Source organism: Mya arenaria, chromosome 11, assembly GCF_026914265.1.
Source record: "Mya arenaria isolate MELC-2E11 chromosome 11, ASM2691426v1".
In the NCBI taxonomy this organism is placed as follows: domain Eukaryota; kingdom Metazoa; phylum Mollusca; class Bivalvia; order Myida; family Myidae; genus Mya; species Mya arenaria.
In genome coordinates this window covers 47,244,161-47,268,209 of record NC_069132.1, presented here as the reverse complement: position 1 = coordinate 47,268,209, position 24,049 = coordinate 47,244,161, and the positions used below count along the sequence as shown (strand labels likewise).

The 24,049-nt window shown below is 35.3% G+C and overlaps 1 protein-coding gene across 2 annotated transcripts in view; it reads left to right on the top strand.

Moving 5' to 3' along the window:
• LOC128208011 (ataxin-3-like) overlaps positions 1-24,037 on the top strand; it is a 28,161-nt gene extending 4,124 nt beyond the window's left edge. The window contains exons 2-7 of one of the 2 annotated variants that reach the window (XM_052911287.1): positions 750-914; positions 3,957-4,093; positions 4,795-4,949; positions 10,611-10,859; positions 13,734-14,009; positions 15,128-24,037. In XM_052911287.1, the coding sequence (XP_052767247.1) occupies positions 750-914; positions 3,957-4,093; positions 4,795-4,949; positions 10,611-10,859; positions 13,734-14,009; positions 15,128-15,189 (1,044 nt within the window). In that variant the 3' untranslated portion in view covers positions 15,190-24,037. Of the gene's footprint in view, positions 1-749; positions 915-3,956; positions 4,094-4,794; positions 4,950-10,610; positions 10,860-13,733; positions 14,151-15,127 lie in introns of both variants that reach the window. The other variant, XM_052911285.1, reaches the window with a different exon arrangement.
• Positions 24,038-24,049: the final 12 nt, after the last annotated feature.

Sequence of the window (24,049 nt, the reverse complement as noted above, 5' to 3'; positions counted from 1 at the left end):
GATTCAGCAAAAACTACTGTGTCATCTGCATATTATAACAACCAATATGATTTGGAAAAAAGTCCTCTGTAATAATTAGTTGGCGCCCTCCTGGAGCGCCGAGCCAATTAATGACAATGCCAATTGGGCTAACTACCCAACAAATGTTTTACAGCAGTTTATTTTTTCACATATCTCAGGTTAGCGACTCAGCGCCATCATGGCCCTCTTGTTAATAACTCGATACAAAATTAAAGTCAAATCAAAGTTGATCCAAAATTCTTTTTTATAAATGCTAATGGCTACTGTCAGAATTTGACTCTTTACTTGGTATTTTAACGGTGATGGTGAATAGAAATGAATTATAAAATCTACTTTTATGTTACCAGACAGCCTAGGCATCATTTAGGTGTATATAAAAGGGGTTTGGCGATCATTCTCCACTAAATTTGTTTGCTTTACTAGTTTAGGGTCAAATTATAATTTATATACTTTTATACAACTTTCTCCATCATTATAATTAATATTAATTTCAGTTAGCAAATCTTCAAAGTTTTCTTGCCTGAAACATCACTGTCCAGGCACAAACTAGTTGACTAGTAATGTTGTCTACAACAGTTTCGTTCAAATTTTTCCCATACTATCAGGAACGACCCCGATCTAGAATTTTTAAGGTGATCGATCCTTTGACCTTTTGCCCCTTCTATCTTATGTGAAGATTAAATGAAATAATGAATAAAAATCAACATTTTTATAACATTGTTTTCTAGCAAGAGGGCTCCCTTTGTGCTCAGCATTGTCTGAATTCCCTGCTGCAAGGCCCGTATTTCTCTGCCGTAGATCTTGCCGACATTGCCCGACAGCTAGATGAGACTGAGCGTGAACAAATGGCTGAGGCAGGGACCAGCTCTGAGGCATACAGACAATTTATGGAGGTCAGACATACTGCACATTATCATTCAATAACTTAATTTAAATAACATGTAATAAATACTTGTACTTAACATCTAACATGTTAATACCTTTTAACTTATTTTTAACTCGACTATTTGAAGAATAAGGAGAGCTATACTACTCACCCAAGCGTCGGGTGTCACACCTTGGTTAAGGTTTTGCATGCAAGCACCTTTAAGTCATTATCTCAGTAAATACATTATGTATTGCATTGAAACTTTAGATATGTATTCCCAACTATCTAACCTACTAAATTAATGAAGGGGGATAACACTTTTTTTGAAGATAATGCAAATAATGGGCCTTTAATATTTGACTTAGAAATCTGGTTAAGGTTTTGCATGTTAGCACACATAGGTTAATATCTCAGCAACTACTTCATGTATTGCATTGCGACTTTATACAATGGTACTCAACCACCCAACCTACTTGAATAACAGAGATAAATACCGTATTATATCATGTATAGGATGCTAGCATAGATAGGACGCAGGCAAAAAAATAGTTGTATATAAGGCATTTTTCGATAACTGTCTTGTATATTTCGATAATTATCGTCGTATTTCGATAATTTAACATTTCGGCAATTTAGTGTACACAACAATGATATAAGTCTTGACATTTTGAGAACATTCACGCATATTATAAGACTTATACAAATGCTGTAATAGCACGCCTTCTGACTGACAGTCAACCGTTGCAATAGTTCCGACATGCCTTCTGAATGACAGTCAACCATTGCAACCGTTGCAAAACTGTGTATCGTCAAAACTGATGATTGTTTTGATAAGGCTTGTCGCTGCGCGGAATAAAGCATGTAAGGCATAATTAAAGCGTGTCGGTAATTATCCTTGCCAGCGGAAGGCACGACGGGTAAAGTACGAACAAACAACCATACGGTATTACCATCGCAATAGTTCGTTCTATTGATGTTTTTCTAATGACAGACAGCGGGTGTTTTTCACACCTTCGCACATTTGAAAAGATTTGATAGTGACAATAATGCTACTTTGCGTTATGCACATTCCTTTATTAATTTTTTAAAATAGTAACATACAACAAAATGTTTTGTAAAATATAGAAACATTAAAATCATGAACAACGATTAATTGATATTTACCTCCTTTCCCGATTTTCCGTTGCCGTTATAACTCAATCCAGTTAAATGCTGACTCACATTGAGTTTTTGTGAGTAGCGTCCCTTTTGAAAAAAAGTAAACACTCATGTTTGTTTTCAATTTATTTATCAATAAATCATTTTAAAGTAAACATTCATTATATTTCTGCGTGTGTTAACTTGGGTGATTTTACCTATGTCAGTTGTTCTCTTCGGTGACGCTGTACAAATACTTACTATTACCGCGTTCGTCCCTGGTCCGATGTTTCGACCTGAAATGGACTTGGAAAAAAACAGATGAAATTCTTATAGCATAGAAAGGACGCAGGCAATTTTTAAGACGAGAATTGGGGGTAAAAAAGTGCGTCCTTTGCATGATATAATACGGTAACTGTATTTGATAGATAACTGTACATTTGTATTTTGCAAAAAATAATGGCCCTTTATTATTGGACTTAGAAATTCTGGTTAAAATTTTGCATGTAACCACATTCATGTCAATATCTCGGCAAATAAATCATGTATTGCATTGAAATCTAATCTTATTTTACAGTGATCCATGTTTTGCTAAAACTTTTCAATTTTACACTGAAAAGTGGCGTAATAGTAGAGCCAATGTCTCTGTGACAGCTCTTGTTTCAATGTAAAATGATTTTTTTTTACTTCAAGAAGAAAAAAGCAGTACTCTTTCCTACCAAGGAAACAGTCTGCAACGTGATCTTATTTGCTCATAAATTGACGACCAGGCTCAAACATGATAAACCACTTTTTATCTCGACTATTTGAAGTATAACAAGTATTCAATGTGAGTTGCATTCCTTTAAAGTTAAAAGTAAACATATCTTTTCTTTCATTTAATTCTCTATTACAGCAAATTCGACCAGAAATGGACCTCGAAAAAAATGTCAGAAGCCTTATGCTATAGATAGGATGCAGGCACTTTTTAAAATGGAATTCTGGGGCATAAAAGTGCATAATATATAGTATAATTTGGTACCCTCCCTGGCGTTGGTGTCAATACTTGATACAAGGCTTCCCAGTCATAACACCTACTATAATTATCAAGTAATACCACTCTAGGTTGAATAAAATGCAAATTATGGCCCTTGTTTGTCTTAGAAATTCTGGTTAATGTATTGTGTGCAAGTACTATTAAGCGAGTATATCAGTAGCCACTTGATGTATTTGATTGATACTTCATAATTACATACTCTGATAATTATGTAAGAACAAATTCTAAGTTTTATGTAATGCAGTTTATGTCTGGTGAACTTTGAAATTCTATTATATTAAGTCCATATCTTACCATCATTATGGGGTACTCTTGCATGATTTTATGCAAATTATGGCCATTGTTTGACTTAGAAATAATTGTTTCGGTTTTGAATGCAAGTTCCATTAAGTCCATAACTCACTAACCTCGCAATGAGTTTGATTGAAACTTAGAACAACACTTCACACTCAACTGACATACATACTAAATGAAGCAAGATAGTATCCCTTGATTGACTTAGAAATTCTGGCTTAAGTTTTGTGTGCAAGTGACATTAAAGTCTATATCTCACCAACCACTCAATGTCTGTGATTGAAACTTAAACCAATACTCAACAGCCCTATTTGATGAAGCAATTTGGGTAACTCTAGGATAAATTCATGAGATGTCAAGCCTTATTCAAGTTTTGTGGGCAATTTCCATCAAACACATTTGAGCTGTTGGTATCATGATCATTTATATCATGCATGGTAATCAGTTATATATCTTATAGACAAAAGTGTCTTATAGTTGAGTGCACTGTTTTACAGACAGCACTTGTTGTTTTGTAGGATCAATTTAGAAAGTAATAACTTAATAATGCTTAAGATTTTTGAAAATAAGGATTCAAGTGCTTCTCTTGTGTTTTTTCAGCAACCATCCCACAATTATGATGACAGTGGGTTCTTCTCAGTTCAAGTGATAGACAAAGCCCTGCGTGTTATGGGGTTGGAACTATTACCCTACAACTCACAGAATCATATGTCCAAACTGGCACAACAAGATCCTACGTAAGGACTTCTTTATAAGAAAATTATTATCAAATCTACTTATATTTTTAGAATCTAATGTTCAAAATTCTAAAATTTGATTAGTGTTTGGCACATGTAAACCATATACATAAAGGAGTTAGTGCTCTCTGTAACATTATTGAAACATGTACAGGTAAAGAACGTATGTATATGATGTTTGTATAATCTATAATGGTTTCTTGTGAACTGCATCATTCATGGCTATGTCAACATACAAGCTTTTGCGAACTTTAGGCCCGCAGCCCTGACATCTTACCAAGGAAGCATTTCTCTGAAAATGTTGCTTCAGCCAAGACTCAGGAGGAGTTCGGGGTTGCATCAGGCTCCTTTCACCATTTGGCGCACATCATGCTTTTATCCTTTTAACTATCACTGCATATTGTCTCCCGGTTACTGTAGAAACACTTGTCAAGTTGAACCTTTGGTCAAACCAAAACAAAGGCACTTAAGATATCCTCATGAAACTTAGTACCGGGTATACTTGTTAACAATTCATTGGCTATATGCATGTGTGTAACAAGGCCTATTACTTTGGCTTAAATAATAATTAAGTTTAAAATTCTATGAATGATATATGGCATCTATTGTGGTACTAGGCATCCATGATCATCTTAATTCAACTCTTTTTTTTTCATCTAGATGCATTATTGTTATTTAAGTATATTTTGTTCGGTCCACAGGTTGATGAGGGCATACATTTGTAACTTTGGTGAGCACTGGCTGACAGTTCGTAAGCTAGGTAACCAGTGGTTCAATCTCAACTCCCTGTTGACTGGTCCTGAGCTTATCTCAGACACATTTCTACACATGTTCCTGACCCAACTACGACAAGATGGTAAGTAAACTATGTAGTCTTTGAGTGTTCAAAATGTAATGGTTATGGCTTTCGTAAAATAATTATACAATGTATATGAAAGACTCAAATCTATTGTCGGCCCCGCAAATTGCCCAATCGAACAAACATGGCCAATCGAACAAACATGGCCAATCGAACAAACATGGCCAATCCCACAAACATGGCCAATCCCTCAAACTTAATCAATCCCTCAAACTTCACTAATCCCTCAAACTTAGCCACCAAGCAAACATTGCCAATCCCTTAAATATGGCCTACGACCAAAGGGGGAAACCTTTATCAATAAATGAAAAATTAGTATGGTTTTCTTGAATATAAGCTGGTTTTAACAAAAAATAACACACTCAAACAAGAAACAACAAAAAACAAAGTTATGATTAATTAAAAATAAAATATTTTGCTAAACTTATTCAAATTTGATATAGATCTACTGTAAGAACAGGAAGTATATTTTATTTATAAGGTAAGAATTTCATGAGAAAATTAAATGGGGGCTTTTGTCCCCACACCCCTGCTGACACTGTATATACTGTACAGAATGCAATTTTTGCCATGTTTGTAGGATTGATAACATTTTGTTTGTCTCGACCTACCAGACTACTGGTTACTGTGAAATCATTAATGTTCGTGGGGCATTAATGTTCGTGGTTTTCGTGGGTTGGGTGATCCACGAATTCAAGATCCCACGAAATATAAACCCTTTATTCACTTTTTCAATTGCCTTGTTACGTACATACTCTAGTATATTATTTACAGAGGTCGCAGTATACAGTGTTAAAACCTGTCTCACTGTACGATCATTATTCTGTTCATATATTATAACTGCCTTTGACAAATAATGAACCAAATCAATTAAATGTGTTTTATGCAGCAAATGACAGTTATAAGCACGTGTTTAAACGTGTGCTGTTAATGAAAATCTCCAAGTTTACAAGATGTGCGTGATGAGTGTCCATACTCGATTTTTTTATTTAATGAAATAATCGATTATTAGTATATTGAAGGTTACTAAGCACCGAACGTGACAATATACACCTTTTCGGTGTTTTCACAGTTTGCAAAATTCTTAATTGGCATTCAATGGCTTCCCCTATCTGTATTTATGATCAGGGTACATCTTCTTTCATTACCTTTATTCCCAATTAAATCGATAAGTGACATGGGTATATGCACTAATTGGCATGTCGTACCACATTAGCGAGTGTCATAAACCGAGTGACGTAGAAGACGGAAATCACGGGCCAGCTCTTGGATATTATGCAGACGATCTATGACGATCGCATCTTCGATTTTTTATTTTTTTTTTCAAAATGAAAATCCACGAATTCAAGTACCCACGAAATTGTTTTTTTTCGGCAAACCACGAAATTCCATGCCCACGAACATTAATGATTTCACAGTATTTCACAGACTTCATCTCTTTGATACTTCTGAAACCCAATGTGATCTTCACTGTAAGTTGTAAGATAAAGATTGAATGTTTAGAACTAGTTTGTCTCTTTAGGGTTTCATAGTCTTAGTCAATAGAAGGTTTGTCTCTTTAGGGATCAATAGTCTTAGTCAATAGAAGGTTTGTCTCTTAAGGGTTCCATAGTCTAAGTCAATAGAAGGTTTGTCTCTTCAGGGTTCCATAGTCTAAGTCAATAGAAGGTTTGTCTCCTTAGGGTTCCATAGTCTCAGTCAATAGACCGTTTGTCTCTTTAGGGTTCCATAGTCTCAGTCAATAGACAGTTTGTCTCTTAAGGGTTCCATAGTCTTAGTCAATAGACCGTTTGTCTCTTTAGGGTTCCATAGTCTTAGTCAATAGACAGTTTATCTCTTTAGGGTTCCATAGTCTCAGTCAATAGACCGTTTGTCTCTTTAGGGTTCCATAGTCTCAGTCAATAGACAGTTTGTCTCTTAAGGGTTCCATAGTCTTAGTCAATATACAGTTTATCTCTTAAGGGTTCCATAGTCTTAGTCAATAGACAGTTTGTCTCTTAAGGGTTCCACAGTCTTAGTCAATAGACAGTTTATCTCTTAAGGGTTCCATAGTCAATTGACAGTTTATCTCTTAAGGGTTCCATAGTCTTAGTCAATAGACAGTGTATCTCTTAAGGATTCCACAGTCTTAGTCAATAGACAGTTTGTCTCTTAAGGGTTCCATAGTCAATTGACAGTTTATTTTAAGGGTTCCATAGTCTTAGTCAATAGACAGTTTATCTCTTAAGGGTTCCATAGTCTCAGTCAATAGACAGTTTATCTCTTAAGGGTTCCATAGTCTTAGTCAATAGACAGTTTATCTCTTTATGGTTCAATAGTCTTAGTCAATAGACAGTTTATCTCTTAAGGGTTCCATAGTCTTAGTCAATAGACAGTTTATCTCTTAAGGGTTCCATAGTCTTAGTCAATAGACAGTTTATCTCTTAAGGGTTCCATAGTCTTAGTCAATAGACAGTTTATCTCTTAAGGGTTCAATAGTCTTAGTCAATAGACAGTTTGTCTCTTAAGGGTTCCACAGTCTTAGTCAATAGACAGTTTGTCTCTTAAGGGTTCCATAGTCAATTGACAGTTTATCTCTTAAGGGTTCCATAGTCTTAGTCAATAGACAGTTTATCTCTTAAGGGTTCCATAGTCTCAGTCAATAGACAGTTTATCTCTTAAGGATTCCATAGTCTTAGTCAATAGACAGTTTGTCTCTTAAGGGTTCCATAGTCTCAGTCAATAGACAGTTTATCTCTTAAGGGTTCCATAGTCTTAGTCAATAGTTTGTCTCTTTAGGGTTCCATAGTCTCAGTCAATAGACAGTTTGTCTCTTAAGGGTTCCATAGTCTTAGTCAATAGACAGTTTATCTCTTAAGGGTTCCATAGTCTTAGTCAATAGACAGTTTATCTCTTTAGGGTTCCATAGTCTCAGTCAATAGACAGTTTATCTCTTAAGGGTTCCATAGTCTTAGTCAATAGACAGTTTGTCTCTTAAGGGTTCCATAGTCTTAGTCAATAGACAGTTTATCTCTTAAGGGTTCCATAGTCTTAGTTAACAGTTTGTCTCTTTAGGGTTCCATAGTCTTAGTCAATAGAAGGTTTGTCTCTTAAGGGTTCCATAGTCTTAGTCAATAGACAGTTTGTCTCTTAAGGGTTCCATAGTCTTAGTCAATAGACAGTTTATCTCTTTAGGGTTCCATATTCTTAGTCAATAGACAGTTTGACTCTTTGTGGTTCCACATTCTTAGTCAATAGACAGTTTGTCTCTTTAGGGTTCCATAGTCTTAGTCAATAGACAGTTGATCTCTTTAGGGTTCCATAGTCTTAGTCAATAGACAGTTTGTCTCTTAAGGGTTCCATAGTCTTAGTCAATAGACAGTTTATCTCTTTAGGGTTCCATAGTCTTAGTTAACAGTTTTTCTCTTTATGGTCGATAGTCTTAGTCAATAGACAGTTTGTCTCTTAAGGGTTCCATAGTCTCAGTCAATAGACAGTTTGTCTCTTTAGAGTTCCATAGTCTTAGTCAATAGACAGTTTGACTTTTTGTGGTTCCATATTCTTAGTCAATAGACAGTTTGTCTCTTAAGGGTTCCATAGTCTTAGTCAATAAACAGTTTGTCTCTTAAGGGTTCCATAGTCTTAGTCAATAGACAGTTTGACTCATTGTGGTTCCATATTCTTAGTCAATAGACAGTTTGTCTCTTAAGGGTTCCATAGTCTTAGTCAATAGACAGTTTGACTCTTTGTGGTTCCATATTCTTAGTCAATAGACAGTTTGACTCTTTGTGGTTCCATAGTCTTAGTCAATAGACAGTTTGTCTCTTAAGGGTTCCATAGTCTTAGTCAATAGACAGTTTGTCTCTTAAGGGTTCCATAGTCTCAGTCAATAGACAGTTTATCTCTTAAGGGTTCCATAGTCTTAGTCAATAGACAGTTTGTCTCTTAAGGGTTCCATAGTCTTAGTCAATAGACAGTTTATCTCTTAAGGATTCCATAGTCTTAGTCAATAGACAGTTTATCTCTTAAGGGTTCCATAGTCTCAGTCAATAGACAGTTTATCTCTTAAGGGTTCCATAGTCTCAGTCAATAGACAGTTTATCTCTTTATGGTTCAATAGTCTTAGTCAATAGACAGTTTATCTCTTAAGGGTTCCATAGTCTCAGTCAATAGACAGTTTATCTCTTTATGGTTCAATAGTCTTAGTCAATAGACAGTTTGTCTCTTAAGGATTCCATAGTCTCAGTCAATAGACAGTTTGTCTCTTAAGGATTCCAAAGTCTTAGTCAATAGACAGTTTGTCTCTTAAGGGTTCCATAGTCTTAGTTAACAGTTTGTCTCTTTAGGGTTCCATAGTCTTAGTCAATAGACAGTTTATCTCTTTAGGGTTCCATAGTCTTAGTTAACAGTTTTTCTCTTTATGGTTCGATAGTCTTAGTCAATAGACAGTTTGTCTCTTAAGGGTTCCATAGTCTCAGTCAATAGACAGTTTGTCTCTTTAGAGTTCCATAGTCTTAGTCAATAGACAGTTTGACTTTTTGTGGTTCCATATTCTTAGTCAATAGACAGTTTGTCTCTTAAGGGTTCCATAGTCTTAGTCAATAGACAGTTTGACTCTTTGTGGTTCCATATTCTTAGTCAATAGACAGTTTGTCTCTTAAGGGTTCCATAGTCTTAGTCAATAGACAGTTTGTCTCTTTAGAGTTCCATAGTCTTAGTCAATAGACAGTTTGACTCTTTGTGGTTCCATATTCTTAGTCAATAGACAGTTTGACTCTTTGTGGTTCCATATTCTTAGTCAATAGACAGTTTGTCTCTTTAAGGGTTCCATAGTCTTAGTCAATAGACAGTTTGTCTCTTTAGAGTTCCATATTCTTAGTCAATAGACAGTTTGACTCTTTGTGGTTCCATATTCTTAGTCAATAGACAGTTTGACTCTTTGTGGTTCCATTTTCTTAGTCAATAGACAGTTTGTCTCTTAAGGGTTCCATAGTCTTAGTTAACAGTTTTTCTCTTTATGGTTCGATAGTCTTAGTCAATAGACAGTTTGTCTCTTAAGGGTTCCATAGTCTCAGTCAATAGACAGTTTGTCTCTTTAGAGTTCCATAGTCTTAGTCAATAGTTTGTCTCTTTAGGGTTCCATAGTCTCAGTAAATAGACAGCTTGTCTCTTTTGAGTCCCATAGTCTTAGTCAATAGTGTGTCTCTTTATGGTTCCATAGTCATAGTCATTAGACTATTTGTCTCTGTAGGGTTCCAAAGTCTTAGTCAACAGTTTGTCTCTTTATGGTTCAATAGTCTTAGACAATAGACAGTTTGTCTCTTAAGGGTTCTATAGTCTCAGTCAATAGACAATTTGTCTCTTTATGGTGTCATAGTCTCAGTCAATAATTTGTCCCTTTAGGGTTCCATAGTCCCAGTCAATAGTTTTTCCCTGCAGGGTCTCATATCCTTAGTCAATAGACAGTTTGTCTCATTAGAGCTCCATTGTTTTATTCAATAGACAGTTTGAAGTTTTGTCCATAGTCTCAATCAATAATTTGTCTCTTTAGGGTTCCATAGTCTTAGTCTTTGTCAATTTAAGTAAAATTGAAGTGCATTGATAAGGTGAAGTATGATTAAATACAAGTCCTGGATGCAAATTCTTGAGGTAAATCTTCCTCCTCTACATTGTTTGCAGGTTACTCAATATTCATCATAGTAGGAAATCTTCAGGAGAGTGAGGCAGACCAACTGTTGGGTCTCTGTCCTGCCAATCAGCCGGTCAAGCCCCGCCTAATATCTGAAAAGGGAAAGCGAGGAGTGGGTCAAAATGAGATGCACAATGGGGAACAAGAAGAAGATGTGCAGCGGGCGCTTGCTGAAAGCAAGCGTCTCAACGAAGTTGATGATGCCTCATTGCAGAAGGCACTGCAGCTTAGTATGGAAGGTGGGTCGAATTTCTGTAAGGTAAAAAGAGTGAATGCAAATGCTAGTTTTTAGCTCTACTGGCCATACGACGTACACATTGCGATGGCAATGTGTAAGTCGTATGTGTCGGCGCGTCTGTGCATCTGTAAACAATTGCTTGTGAACAGGATACAGTGTTCAGTCTTGATTGTTATCTCGATGAAACTTGTACAGTAGTTAGATATTTATCAAAGCTTGGTTCCTTTCGAAAACCATTCAGATCCACCTATGCATGCCTAGATTATGGCCCTTGAGAGTATTAAAGAAAATGCTATTTTAAGCAAAGTCTATAGCCAAGTCTAGGAATAAAGAGAGACAACTTGTTTTTAGAGCTACTGGCTAGAGGCCAGAAGAGCTTATGCGATGGTAATGTGTACGTCGTATGTGCGTCTGTGCCTCTGTAAACTATTGCTTGTGAACACGATACAGTCTTCAGTTTTGATTGTATCTCGATGAAACTTGTACAGTATTTAGATATCCATCAGAGCTCAGTTCCTTTCGAAAACCAGTCAGATCCGCCCATGCATGCCTAGATTATGGCCCTTGAAAGTATGGTGAACTGCAACATTTTCAGCTTACCAAAACACAAAACGTTCCAAGTGAACTATATGTTTGTTGCCTATTACCCATACATACATGCTCTGGATTGAAAATGACCACAAGGGCCATGCCAGTAAAGCATAGGCCCTCTTGGGCCTCTTGTTTGTTTTTTTTTGTGTTTTTTTTTCATTTCGAAATTGTGAATAACTCGACAATTATTCAAGTCAGAGAGGTGGGCCTTGCCATACATTTGTTTATTATCCCTGGCATCATGTATTCCAAGTTTCATTTGAATATCTCAAATGGTTTTTGAGTCATGACCAAGGACCAAAATTCTTTAAAAAACAGACAAGCTAACAATGAGATGATTTGGTAAAAATGTCCTGTGTTTTAAGCAAGTATATATGCAAAGCATAAGCAAGTCAATGCTAAGCAGAAACACAACCTAAAGGTAAATAAGGATGGTATTGCATGACACCGTCATGCGTATTCCGAATCTTCAAAAATCCAACAAGTGAAAACCCATTGTCGCCATTTTATGTTTTTGTGTGTGTGACTGCATTCCGTTCACTTCCGTGAAAAACTGTGCAGTGAGTGTTTTTTTCAGGCATGCCGAGGTCATTTGTGGAATTAACGCCGATATAAAAATTCAGCTTAGAAACCCAAATATTAGCGAAAAAAGTATTATTGGTCTGAGAATGTCCAATTCTGTATGATCAATCAATGAAAGAGTATTGCGACTCAACCATAAAAGCAGACGCCATCAGAAAGATAGAAAAATTGCTAAATATTCAGGGAATTGTATATATAGATTATTTATATATGTAGGGGTTTTAGCCAGGATTTAAAAAGGACAAGGTGCTGCAGAAAACGCACAGGGTGCTAATGGTAGAAAGCAGACATTTAATTCATCTATGAAGATTGTTATGAATCAGGCAGAAAATGTTAGAAATTGTGTTTAATTGAAGTAATATTATGTATCAACTGCCAGCTATGTAGAGTGTGTATGTATTTATATTTGCACAGCCAAGTTTCCGCAGTTCATTTGTGGCAAAAGGGAAAAGGAAGAGTAACTCCGAAATGGTTGAAACCGTCTGGCAGATATAGATTTTGCTAGACGGATTTATTTTTTAAGTTTTAAATTAGGAAAAAGGTTTGTAGAGTTTAAAAAGCGATCACAAAGTTGGACGGCAATCGCCCACAATAAAATGTATGCAACATATAAGCGAACTAGATAAAATAGCGTGGAGGGGTGGTTCGCGGTTGATAAAATAAATTTGTAAAACTTCTCTGAAAAGTTTTCGCTGCTGCGCATCCAAAACGAGGCTAATTTATAACGAAGGTTATGTTGCACTAAATAATGTGCGGTTACACTAAACTTATTTATGTTGCGATATCTCCAACCTCCAAGGCCAACATACAATGAAGAAAATTATAATAATATTATGTCTCACAAATATAAACCATTTTATAAATGGCTTATAAAGTATGATTTTATATTTGCACAGCCAAGTTTCCACAGTTCATTTGTGGCAAAAGGGAAAAGGAAGAGTAACTCCGAAATGGTTGAAAATGTCTGGCAGATATAGATTTTGCCAGACGGATTTATTTTTTAAGTTTTAAATTAGGAAAAAGGTTTGTAGAGTTTAAAAAGCGATCACAAAGTTGGACGGCAATCGCCCACAAACACGTCCAACCAAGGAAGCGAGGCTGTGCAAGTACTTATTTTACGTTTTTAAACAAAACAAAAGAAATTTTTGACAGTCTAGAGCATTTAATTCTATGAAGTATTAATTGAAGTGTTATAACAACCAGAATAGTTCAGTTTTTAACACAATCATAATTTAACAAACATTTATGAATCATGCTTTTTCGGTGTTGAGTTATTCATCCACACACCCCTCGGTCGGAATTTCTTTGTTCAAAAATCATGAAAATAATAAATTAAGTAAAATAAGCCAGCATAGTATTGTAAATCTCACAGACCATGAACCACAGATGCAGGGAAAAGTTCCTCCATGAAAAAATGTGGATGCGCAGTGCGGATGCAGAGCATGGAGTGTGCTCATGGAGTCATGGAATACCTGCCTATTGCTCTTCAATTTTGGAACTGCATTAAAGTTGATTTTCAAATGTGTGACGTGCTGGTTATATTAAATGTTTTCACACAATGTTCACAATCTGCCTTTAACATTCTTATTGAGATAATCAAAATACTTGAAGCCTAATTGGGGATGAAAGTTTCTGGCTAACATACCTGTTTTACATTTAAAATTGTTTTGGAATCTTTCCATATGTTCTTTTACATTTGCAGGCTATATAGAAGAGTCAATTACAAGGATGGAAACAACACCTAACTGTGATACCAAGAAAATGAACAATCAAACATCCACTAAACAAAAACAGCAATCCACCAGTACCTCTGGCCAATCACAGACACCAGGCTACACTCTAGCTGGTGCCACCACATCACATGATTGTGAGGGAGGAGCCACTGGGTCATGTGACCAGGCAGGTGTTAGCAAAGAGCCAAATGCAGATGAGATTAGGCAGAAAAGACTGGCTTTTTTGCAGAAACTTGGGACATTTGGTAATTCTAATGATGGAAATGATTTAATAAGGAATGGTGATGAAAGTAAGAAAGACATTGAAACTTCTGTTAAATCGGGTGATAATGCTGGTGCGTTCTCATGTGATATAGAAAATACCAGTGTTGAAGGGAACACAGGAGGTATGATTTACAGAATTTGTTTGTTGATCATCATTTATCACAGTTCAAATTGCTTTAATAAATAATCACATGATTGTTTAAACAATGCATTAAAACAATATATTGATCTTGAAATACAATAAAAGCTGTTAACAGAGATGAAGTATCTAAATGCCATCATGGTCTTTCAAACACTTTATACGTTTTATAATCTAGACTCTTTAACTGTTATTTTTATAATGAGTTTCTGGATTGAAGAATAAAATAAGATAATTCTAGAATATTTTTTCTATTATTGTGTTCTATGAAAAGTCATTAGACACGCCTAGCAGTTAGTCATACAGTCAAAACTCAGGATTTCAAAGTTGTAGGGACTTTGGGAAATACTTCGAGATAACGAACATTTGATATATCCGAATACAAAACATGTCTAACTCAACCCAACACATTTGACACAACTTCGACATAACCAGAACATCGAAATAACACAGTTTCACATAGCGAAGTTTGACAGAATATGGTTTTCCCAGCTTGGTACTCACCAATATGTTGTTCAAAATATTGTTACAAATAATAACATTGTTAACAACATCATTGCATCAAAGTGAAATATTACATGATGTGCTCATATATTTAAATAAAACAAGCATAACTGAAACAGTGGTCTCAATTTCAAGTAATACAGACAAAAATTGTACTAGATATACCATTTTGTTTATTTCCACCTGATAATTCAAATTATATTCACGATACAAGCGAAATAGTATTAAATAGATTATGGACATAAGTATCTGAACAATAATTGAAAATGATGTTATAAGTATTAAACTAATGAGTATAATATGGCATAGCAGTTACTACTTACTAGTATATAAGGCTGTCACAGTAATTGCCTTCATTTACAGTCTGTCTATATCCCCTGGGTGTGTCCGCCGTATTCCCATTGAGCACAACACTGATAGGTGCATAATGATCTTTTAATGCATGTTATTTTTCAGAGCTGACAGAGGAAGAGATGTTGAATCAAGCCATTGTCATGTCCATGAGCCAGAACACTTAGCCACTGTAGAGGACAACCCAACTCTTGAATATCTCCCTCGTCTTTCACTCTCATGTGCCTTAAGTCTTCAGCAATGTTGGTCATTTGATATAATTTTGTTTGTATCTACAACTCAGTAGTCTTAAATTTCTACTGGGCTTGAGAAATTGTTACAACCCATGCTCACTGTGTGGGAAGGGACACCAGATATAGCTCAAAAAGTGATAAGTAAAAGACAATTATGCAGTTATTTTAATTTACCAGAGGTAAGATCTTGCTGTGTTAACGCATATCTACCGTATCCACAAATGAAGCAAGTGTTTGAACTAATAGCTGAATGCTTAATTTGGCCTATGGTATACTTTAAAGTGCTTACGATTTAGCAGACCTCATAAAATGTTTCTTCAAATCTGAGATGATCACCTCAAAACTAATTGAATTTCGACAAGTATTGATATTTTTAAGAAATATATCGAATAAATAAAAAATCTGAATCAAAGGATTTCACAAGAATAAGCTCAACTATTTTTATTGTAAGAAATGGCAATGTAACTTTTAAACTGTTAAAGATATGCCCTTAGAAATGTCCACAGTACTGTACTGGGGATAGCCGTATTATGTACTGGGGATAGTTTAAAAGTTGAGAAATGTGTGTCCTGGTGATAACATGTAAAATGGGACAAAAATTGATAGTAACACTGTTAATATACATTATACATGTATATGTCTATTTCAAACTTTTAAATAATCAGCAAAAAGTGAGAGTACAATTTGATAAGAAATTATTGAGCAAACTTTAGTTAACATGAGTTTGATCCATGCTCTCCTAAATGAACGTATATATGCAAGCTGCGTAAATATCAGGGTTGGTCACAATACATTCTTTCTCACTGAAGTGAACGAGCAGAGACCATTATTCTGTTCTAAGTAATACCAACATCGACCCAAGCTTAGAAAAAAGGTTTACGTGTTCTAAATTTGATCACAATATCTCATTCCGGTATTTCCCTACTGGTGACTTTCTGTTTGCAAAAACGTACCTACTTGATTTACAAAGCAATATTATATATATGAATAGCAAACACCACATACATTATACGGCCATATGTTTTGTGTTACTCAATAAATTAGATTACCGGCGTATTTCAAATATTTAGATATTGATGCTTGTGAAAAATACATCATGGTTGACTAATATGTATGAATGAAACAGTTTTAAGTGCATACAGATACAAAGAACAACAACATGTTTTTGCTCTCATCCCTCGATATGGACAACCTCGAACACTTTCCGTAATCATTATCACAGTCTCGTTTTTCTTAATACATCATTACTATCCTCAGTCCACTTAATAGCTATCCCCTGTGCAGTTATTTATTTGCTTTTTCTATCCACAGTACACTGCCAGGGCCTCAAAAGGTATGAATATCTCCGTTACAGCAAAAGATATCATATTTATATTTTACACATTACTAGATTATGTAATTACAATGAAATTGCTCGATTCAGTTTTTATTCTTATTTTCAATTTGTTGATTTATGTTTGAAATCGTACCACATAAATGAACATTTGTGAGTGATCATTCAACTTTCGGCGAGAATTGTGCTATTATACAAAAGAGGAGACACATTTCCATCATAGTCGTATATTGCACAGTATCAAGTAATTCAAAACTCTTCGATTTTGTTAAATATATCACCATAAAATACAAAAAAATGATAGAAAACTGTCCATGTGTCAAAATCAAACGCTAATCGATTGATCACTTTTTGAGCTATATCCGGTGTCCGTTCCCACACAGTGATGCTATTTAAAATTCATTTTACGAGTATGGACTTGGAGTGTTTCTGATAACTGCAATGTATACAACCGTTGTCTAGTTATTTGGTATTGCAATTATTTGTCATGATGATGTTAATTCACATGTTGTATTAAATTTTAGCCAGATGACAATATTACTAAAACTATGATTGCATTAGACATGTTCTCAGGTAGGGGTGACAAATGCTGCCATTGCAGTTTCAGGCACCAATGGTTATGATTGTTATCAAAATAATTTATTTAATACTGTTGTTTTTTATGCTTGACGCTTGGCACATTAAAATCGCACCATCCGTCCGTCTGGCTCAATTTCTTTCTCATGTATGGACAGATTTTTAAATGACTTGCCACATGTGTTTGACGTGTCTTTGCACGACCTGTGTCCCTACCTCTAAGGTCATGGCACCTAGAGTTTGCTAACAAAAATATTTAGTTCACATAACCATTCAAAATCATAACTAGTCTTATAAGATCACAGAAAACACCTGCTTCAGAAACATTTACCTAACTTTGTGCATTGTTGAAAATTCGAAATTAAATTCCATTCAGGCTCATTATTGCCAAAATGCTTGGCTCTTGTGACTATAAAGATGTAAGAATGTCAGCGGTTTACAGCAAAAGGAACTTTGCTTTTCAAGATCAATGGTATAATTGTGTCATCAGAATGTGTGTCGTTTATGAGTCCAATTTTGATTCCTTGTAGAATATTACTGTTCAACCATTTTCTGTACAGAAACATCATAACATGTGTTAAGGTGGATTATATAGTTTATATTGAAACATTGTTTACATATCTAGACTTGTGTCTAAATTTATTTACACCTACAGAGTAAATTTTTTTTAGCTCCCTTAAGGGATGAGCATAAAGTGGTGTCTTTGTCTGTCTGTCCTGCTGTCGAACCATTACACCCTTGTCCAGAAAATAACTTCAAAACTACTGATAGGATGGAAATAAAAAGTGGTATATAGATAGATGGGAAAGACAGTGCACAAGAATCATAATCTTATCATGCATATTTCTCAAGTTATTGTCCCTTACCGGTAATCATTTTTTTCGAGCCCACTTGAGGTGAGTTTGACATAGCTGTCACAATGGCAGTTCCATGTATGTGCATGTGTCAGTGTGTGTGTGTGTAAGTGTGTCCGTCCGGTCTGAACCTTTTCCAGGGTGTATCTTGACCGTGCATTACAGGATTCTCAAAAAACTTGCCATTAAGGTTTACCTTGATGAGGTGGTGTGTCACCCAGAAGATTTACAAGGTTGAATGTCAAAATGAGTACTGTTGATAGGACTGCTCTGGACTGAACCTTGTCTGGGGTGTATCTTACCATGCATTATAAGATTTGTAAAACACTTGCCATGGAGTTTCACCATGATGAGACGGAGTGTCGCAGGTTCTGTATGTGTGTGTCTGTATGTCCGTCCTGACTGAACCTTGTGAAGGCTGTATGTATTCTGTGTTGCAATTGCATGGAAGAGCATTATGTCTGTGTCAAAGGCTCTTTCAACGGGCTCGACATGTCGCCATTTGGCATCTAGTTTCATAATTGGTGCTTTTCCGGCCCTTATCTAGGAAAGTACTAAAGGTATTTAAATGAAACTTTAAATATTGATAGATGGCGATGAGAGGAGATGCAGTGCACAAAAAGTTTCCCCTAAAAACTACATATTTTTGCATGGTATGAACTTTTTCAACTTGAGTACAATAATGCTTCAATCAGCTTCTACAAGCTGAAAAGGGGTGTTTGGGGAGCATCCATCGCTTCTAGCGATCTCTTGTGTTCAGAAATTCATTTACAAGTCCTTGAGTGATCTTGCTCACACATAACTTTTCAATTCCACAATGTGAATGATTTAATAAATGCCCCAGACCAGAATGTTAAAAAACACTAGAATTTAATAATAAAGTCCATTGTACAAATTCCCAGAGAACCAAAATATTCAATCATTTACGGGAGACTATAAGTACCTTCCATGGCCGAGAGTTCATTCCGACCCGAGCGTAGGGTGTTTTGCGGAAACGAGGTTTACCGAGTTTCCGCAAAACACTCTGCGCGAGGGTCGGGATGAACCTATCTTACACGAGCGGCTATGGTAGATGCTTTTTCTCCCACCGCATTTAAACAAAATTAAGTAAAAATGTATTTTTTTGCCGGAACTCTTTTGTGCTTAGTGAAAATAATTGCGTATGCATATGCAATAATTCGTGGTTGTCATGGATATTCGCGCAGTGATTCAGTGTATGTAAATGGTCTGATCGGTCTTTAAATAGTTCTAAGAAGAATGAAGCATTATTTCTTGAAAGGTGCGTGAACACTGTTTCCTGGTGACATTTGAAGCGAGAAATAATTAACTCGCGTTCTAAATATTGCCACCAGACAAGGTTTCCATGATGCGCTACAGACGACAGTCTTCAACAAGGGAGGTAATTACAATGTGGTGACCATTAAAAGAAGTTCCATACGGGCATTTTATATTTGCCGGTGGGCAAGATAAGAATTTCTAGCATGGTTAAATTAATGGATCTACTTATCTGAGGTGGGAGAAACACCTTTCTTTATGTTATGTGTTCAATTTTTATCATTAGAAATGTCGAAAGTAATATTCTTAATGAAATTAAACATTCAGCCTTAATTTCAAAAATTGTCATAAAAGAAAAACAAAATGCATTATGTTCATTTTCTGCCATGTATAAATGAAACCAATTGGGACAAGAGCAAATGTTAACAATTTCTTCATTTATTATGATGGTTAATATGACTTCTTTTAGTGAACTTTAGTTAAATTGCTTCTTTCATAAATATTCTTGTAAATGACAGAATAGCTCTGTAAATGTTTAAGGGTTTCATTATGGATATGATTTGATGAAAACTCCATATATTAACATCTTTTGTGTTTGAAGAAGTATAAACATTTGCCAATTTGCAAATGGGTTGTTTTTGATAATGTGTACACCTGAAAATATCTTAGAAATGTTGGGCCAAAATGGTTTTTAATAATAATTAGGTATACATTATATGTGTTTTAATATCTAATATTCTATTCCATACTCTGTTTATATTTCTTCAGACTAAATATTCGTGAAAGTCCAAATAGTATTAAATATATGATTTTTGTGTCCCATAAATGATCATTTTGTCTCGTGTATAACTAAAATTCTCTATTTGATGGGCTTGAAAACAAATAAAACAAACACATCTTTCTGGTTTTTTTGTCTGAGAACTTTGGCATGCACTGAGGGATTTTAAAATTACTTAGCACATGTTTTCATGACATAAAGACAATGTGTCGCAAGCAAGACACCCTTACCAACCTTAAGGTCAAAGTCACACTTTGAAGTTTATCATTGAAGGAATGCTGCATATATGCAGATAGAGTCTAGTTGGTCGTTCCCAACGTGTTACTTTGTTATGCATGGAGAGACTTTAAAATAAATGGCACATGTGTCCAATACATAAAAGTGATGTGTATGGAGCTAGACCCTCGACTCTACCCCAAAGTTCGGGGTCAGAGTTCAATCATTAAAGAATGCTGCGTGGATGCAATTCAATATGAGTATAGTAACTTTTTGTCATGTCCAGGCTGTTACTTAATCATGCAAATGGGATTTTATAATGAATTGGCATGTGTTCTTTACAAAAAGTGACACGGAATGTGTCACGTGCAAGACCCAAGTCCCTACCCCTTACTTTTTCACTTCATTGGCCACACTTACCATCATGGGGTCAGGCATATGCTTATAGTTAATGTTAGCTTTTCCTTAAAGTATGCATAGTAGCAATCTATTCAAGTGGTTGGCACTTCAGGGGCATTCATCACTGATTGTGACAGCTCTTGTTATGAAGAGACCTTATTTCATATTCTCATTTATCAGAGGTTTGACAATATTTAATTTAGTGTCAGATTTGGTGTACGAGAATGATAACTCGAAAAATGACATAAGAGTTGTAAAATATGGCAAACTACCTATTTGTCACCCCTAATGTGAGAATGCATCAACTATTAAACTTAATGAATGTCAGATAAAAAAAAAAGTGAAAAAAATATAATCTTGTTCATAACTTAAAAACTTTTATGAAATTCACATTGAATTAAGTACTCATGTTACCAGTGACATTCAAAATATGCATGTGTGTATGCAAGGCCCATATCTTTTGCTATTATTTTTATTTGGTTATGACCCTTGAATTGCTGAAAAAATTATATGTCTTGGTTATCAGTTTGCTTTTGTGAATATCAAATCTGTATGTTGGTCATGATAGGATGTGCTTCCAGTTTATTAAAGGATTTCTGCTGGTTTATAGAAATGTAAAAGTGGGATATAAGAACTGTTTTGACATTATGTCTCCCCCAATATTGTTTTTGCGCTGTCTTGTCAGTCCATACCTCACACTTCATTTCTGTTTAATAACTTGAGAACGCTAAGACCAAGGAATTTCATACTTGGTATTCAGGTTGATTATGACCAGAAGATAACCCCTATTGATTTGGGGGGTTCAAAGGTGAACTTAAGGTGAAAAAATGGTTTCCCCTTAATAACTAAAGAATGCTTGCACCCAGGTATTTCATACTTGGTCATGACTAGTTGATGACCCCTATCGTTTAGGGATCAGTAGGATTAACGTCAAGGTCACAGTGACCTTGAAGGGAAAAACAATTACCAATAATAACTAAAGAACAGTTGCACCCAGGAACTTCATACTTGGTATGCAAGTTTGTCATGACTTAGCATATTGCTCCTGATTTTGGGATCAGTAAGTCAAAGGTCAAGGTTGCAGTGAGCTCGAGGTGAAAACAGTTCCGCTGAATAACGAACGAATGCTTGCACCTAGGAACTTTATACTTGGTATGCCAGTTATTCATGACTAGTTGATGACCTCTTTTGATTTTGGGATAAGTAGGTCAAAGGTCATAGGTCAGTGTGACCGTTAGGTAAAAGAATGGTTTCTGCTCAAATTTTACAGAATGCTTACACCCAGGAACTTCATCCTTGGTATGACAGTTGACAGTTGTCCTGACTAGTAGTTCACCCCTTTTGATTTTCAGGCCAGTAGGTCAAATGTCAAGGTTACCTTGAGGTAAAATAACAGTTTCCGCTATACAACTAAAGAATGCTTAGGCACAGTAATTTCATACTTGGTGTGCGAGTTTGTCTTGATTAATAGATGACCCTTATTGATTTTAAGTTCAAAAGGTGACTGTTACCTTCAGCTGAAAAACAATTTGTTGCTTCACCAGTCCGTACATCACACTTCTTTCTGCTCATTAACTAAAGAATGCTTGGACCCAGGAACTATATACTTGGACCCAGGAACTTCATACTTGGTATGCAGATTGTACATGACCAGTATATGACCCCTATGTTTGTTCTTCTCCAGTCTAAAAGTATAAATTTTATGACCATCATTGATTATATCTCACCTTCGACCACACAATGGGGGAGACAAGCGCTTTTTCAAATCCAAATCAAACGTCAGTGTCCACACAGCTAGAACAAAATATTAATGACATAATTTCAGAAATGAGTTTGAAGCATACAATAAAAAGAATTATTGTTTCAATGAGATATCAATTTAATATATTTTATCTTGTTAACACTAAAAAAATTATACTTTCGAAATTGATATTCTACTGAAACAAAAAATTAATCTCTATGAATTGCTACTGTGTTCTTTGTATAAAGTACAATTTATTTCTAGTATTATTTACATGTAAGTATTTGTGATTGTTATGTAGCTGTTTACATTCAATTGTTTCATTAGTTTGCTCATCATATACTGTTAAATCAAGATAATTACTGTAGACTCCATTGTTTACTCATAGAACTTTCATGTTATTGAAATGTTAATTTACATTGAAGTGCTTGCCATATGTTCAATGTTTAAGTATGCACCCTTTGAAAAAGTAGTGGTATATTGCTTTGCACATGTTGGTTGGTCGGTCAGTCAGTAGACAAAATCTTGTCCAATTCATAAATAGAGAATACTTGGGCCTAAGGTCTCATACTTGGTAGAGAGGCTGGTAATGACCAGCAAAATGACCCCTTTTGACTTGAGGTCAGTAGGTCACAGACATGATGACCTTGAACACAAGAGTCTTGTCTGGTTGATAACTAGAGTATGCTTTGGCCTTAGGTCCTCAAACATGGCAGGGTGGTTAGTCAAAACCTGCAGATGACCCATATTGATTTGGGGGTTAGCAGGTCAAAGGTTAAGGTCACCAGATTGACCTGTCATGGTCATCTTTCAAAACAGGTATTTAAAAATATTATAATGATTAATAAAAATAATGTTTTGCTTGAAAGTTCCAAGAAATAGACTATTGTTGTATTATTTTAAACATATTGGTTTCCACTTCAATTGACCATTAAGCAACTATCTGTATATCAGCATAACTAGCATTGCCCATATTCTTAACAAACTTGATGGTGGCCATCACCTTAAATTTCCCCGCAGACATTTAATGTGAGATGACTGATTGACTGCCATTAAGGGGGCATACAGGTTCCTGTTAATGTTCATCTTAATCCTGTTTGAATTAAAGTTCTTCATTTACAACATTGTTTCTGTCATCATTGTTAACGTGTTAATCTTTACTGCTCTGAAACTGACACATTTGTGATCTGCAGTATTCCAAACTTGTTTCATCTGTAGTTGTTTTATCTAAAACACATCATGAAATAGTTCACATTTAAACAACAACGCAAAAGAGATATTTCATTCAAGATAAAGAACATGCATACCATTCATAGTATGTCCTTTTCTCTTCGTACATTGTTAATGAATTGAACTTACTTTATGAACATCAGTTTACAAACTATAATACATGCAATTCAATTACTGAGTGTCTTTCAACTCTATAGGTTTTATTTTGTTGAAAACCTGTTTAAATTGAGTCATTCATTAAACCCCAATTTTACAGTTGTAATACTTGATCTAGTATTTTGGAAAATAATTCATCAATTATTGTAGACTAATAAATTATTGTTGACATTTCATGATAGTGTGGCAATTTTGTATCAATAAAAAGACATAGTAACAGCCTATGTTCAGTGTTT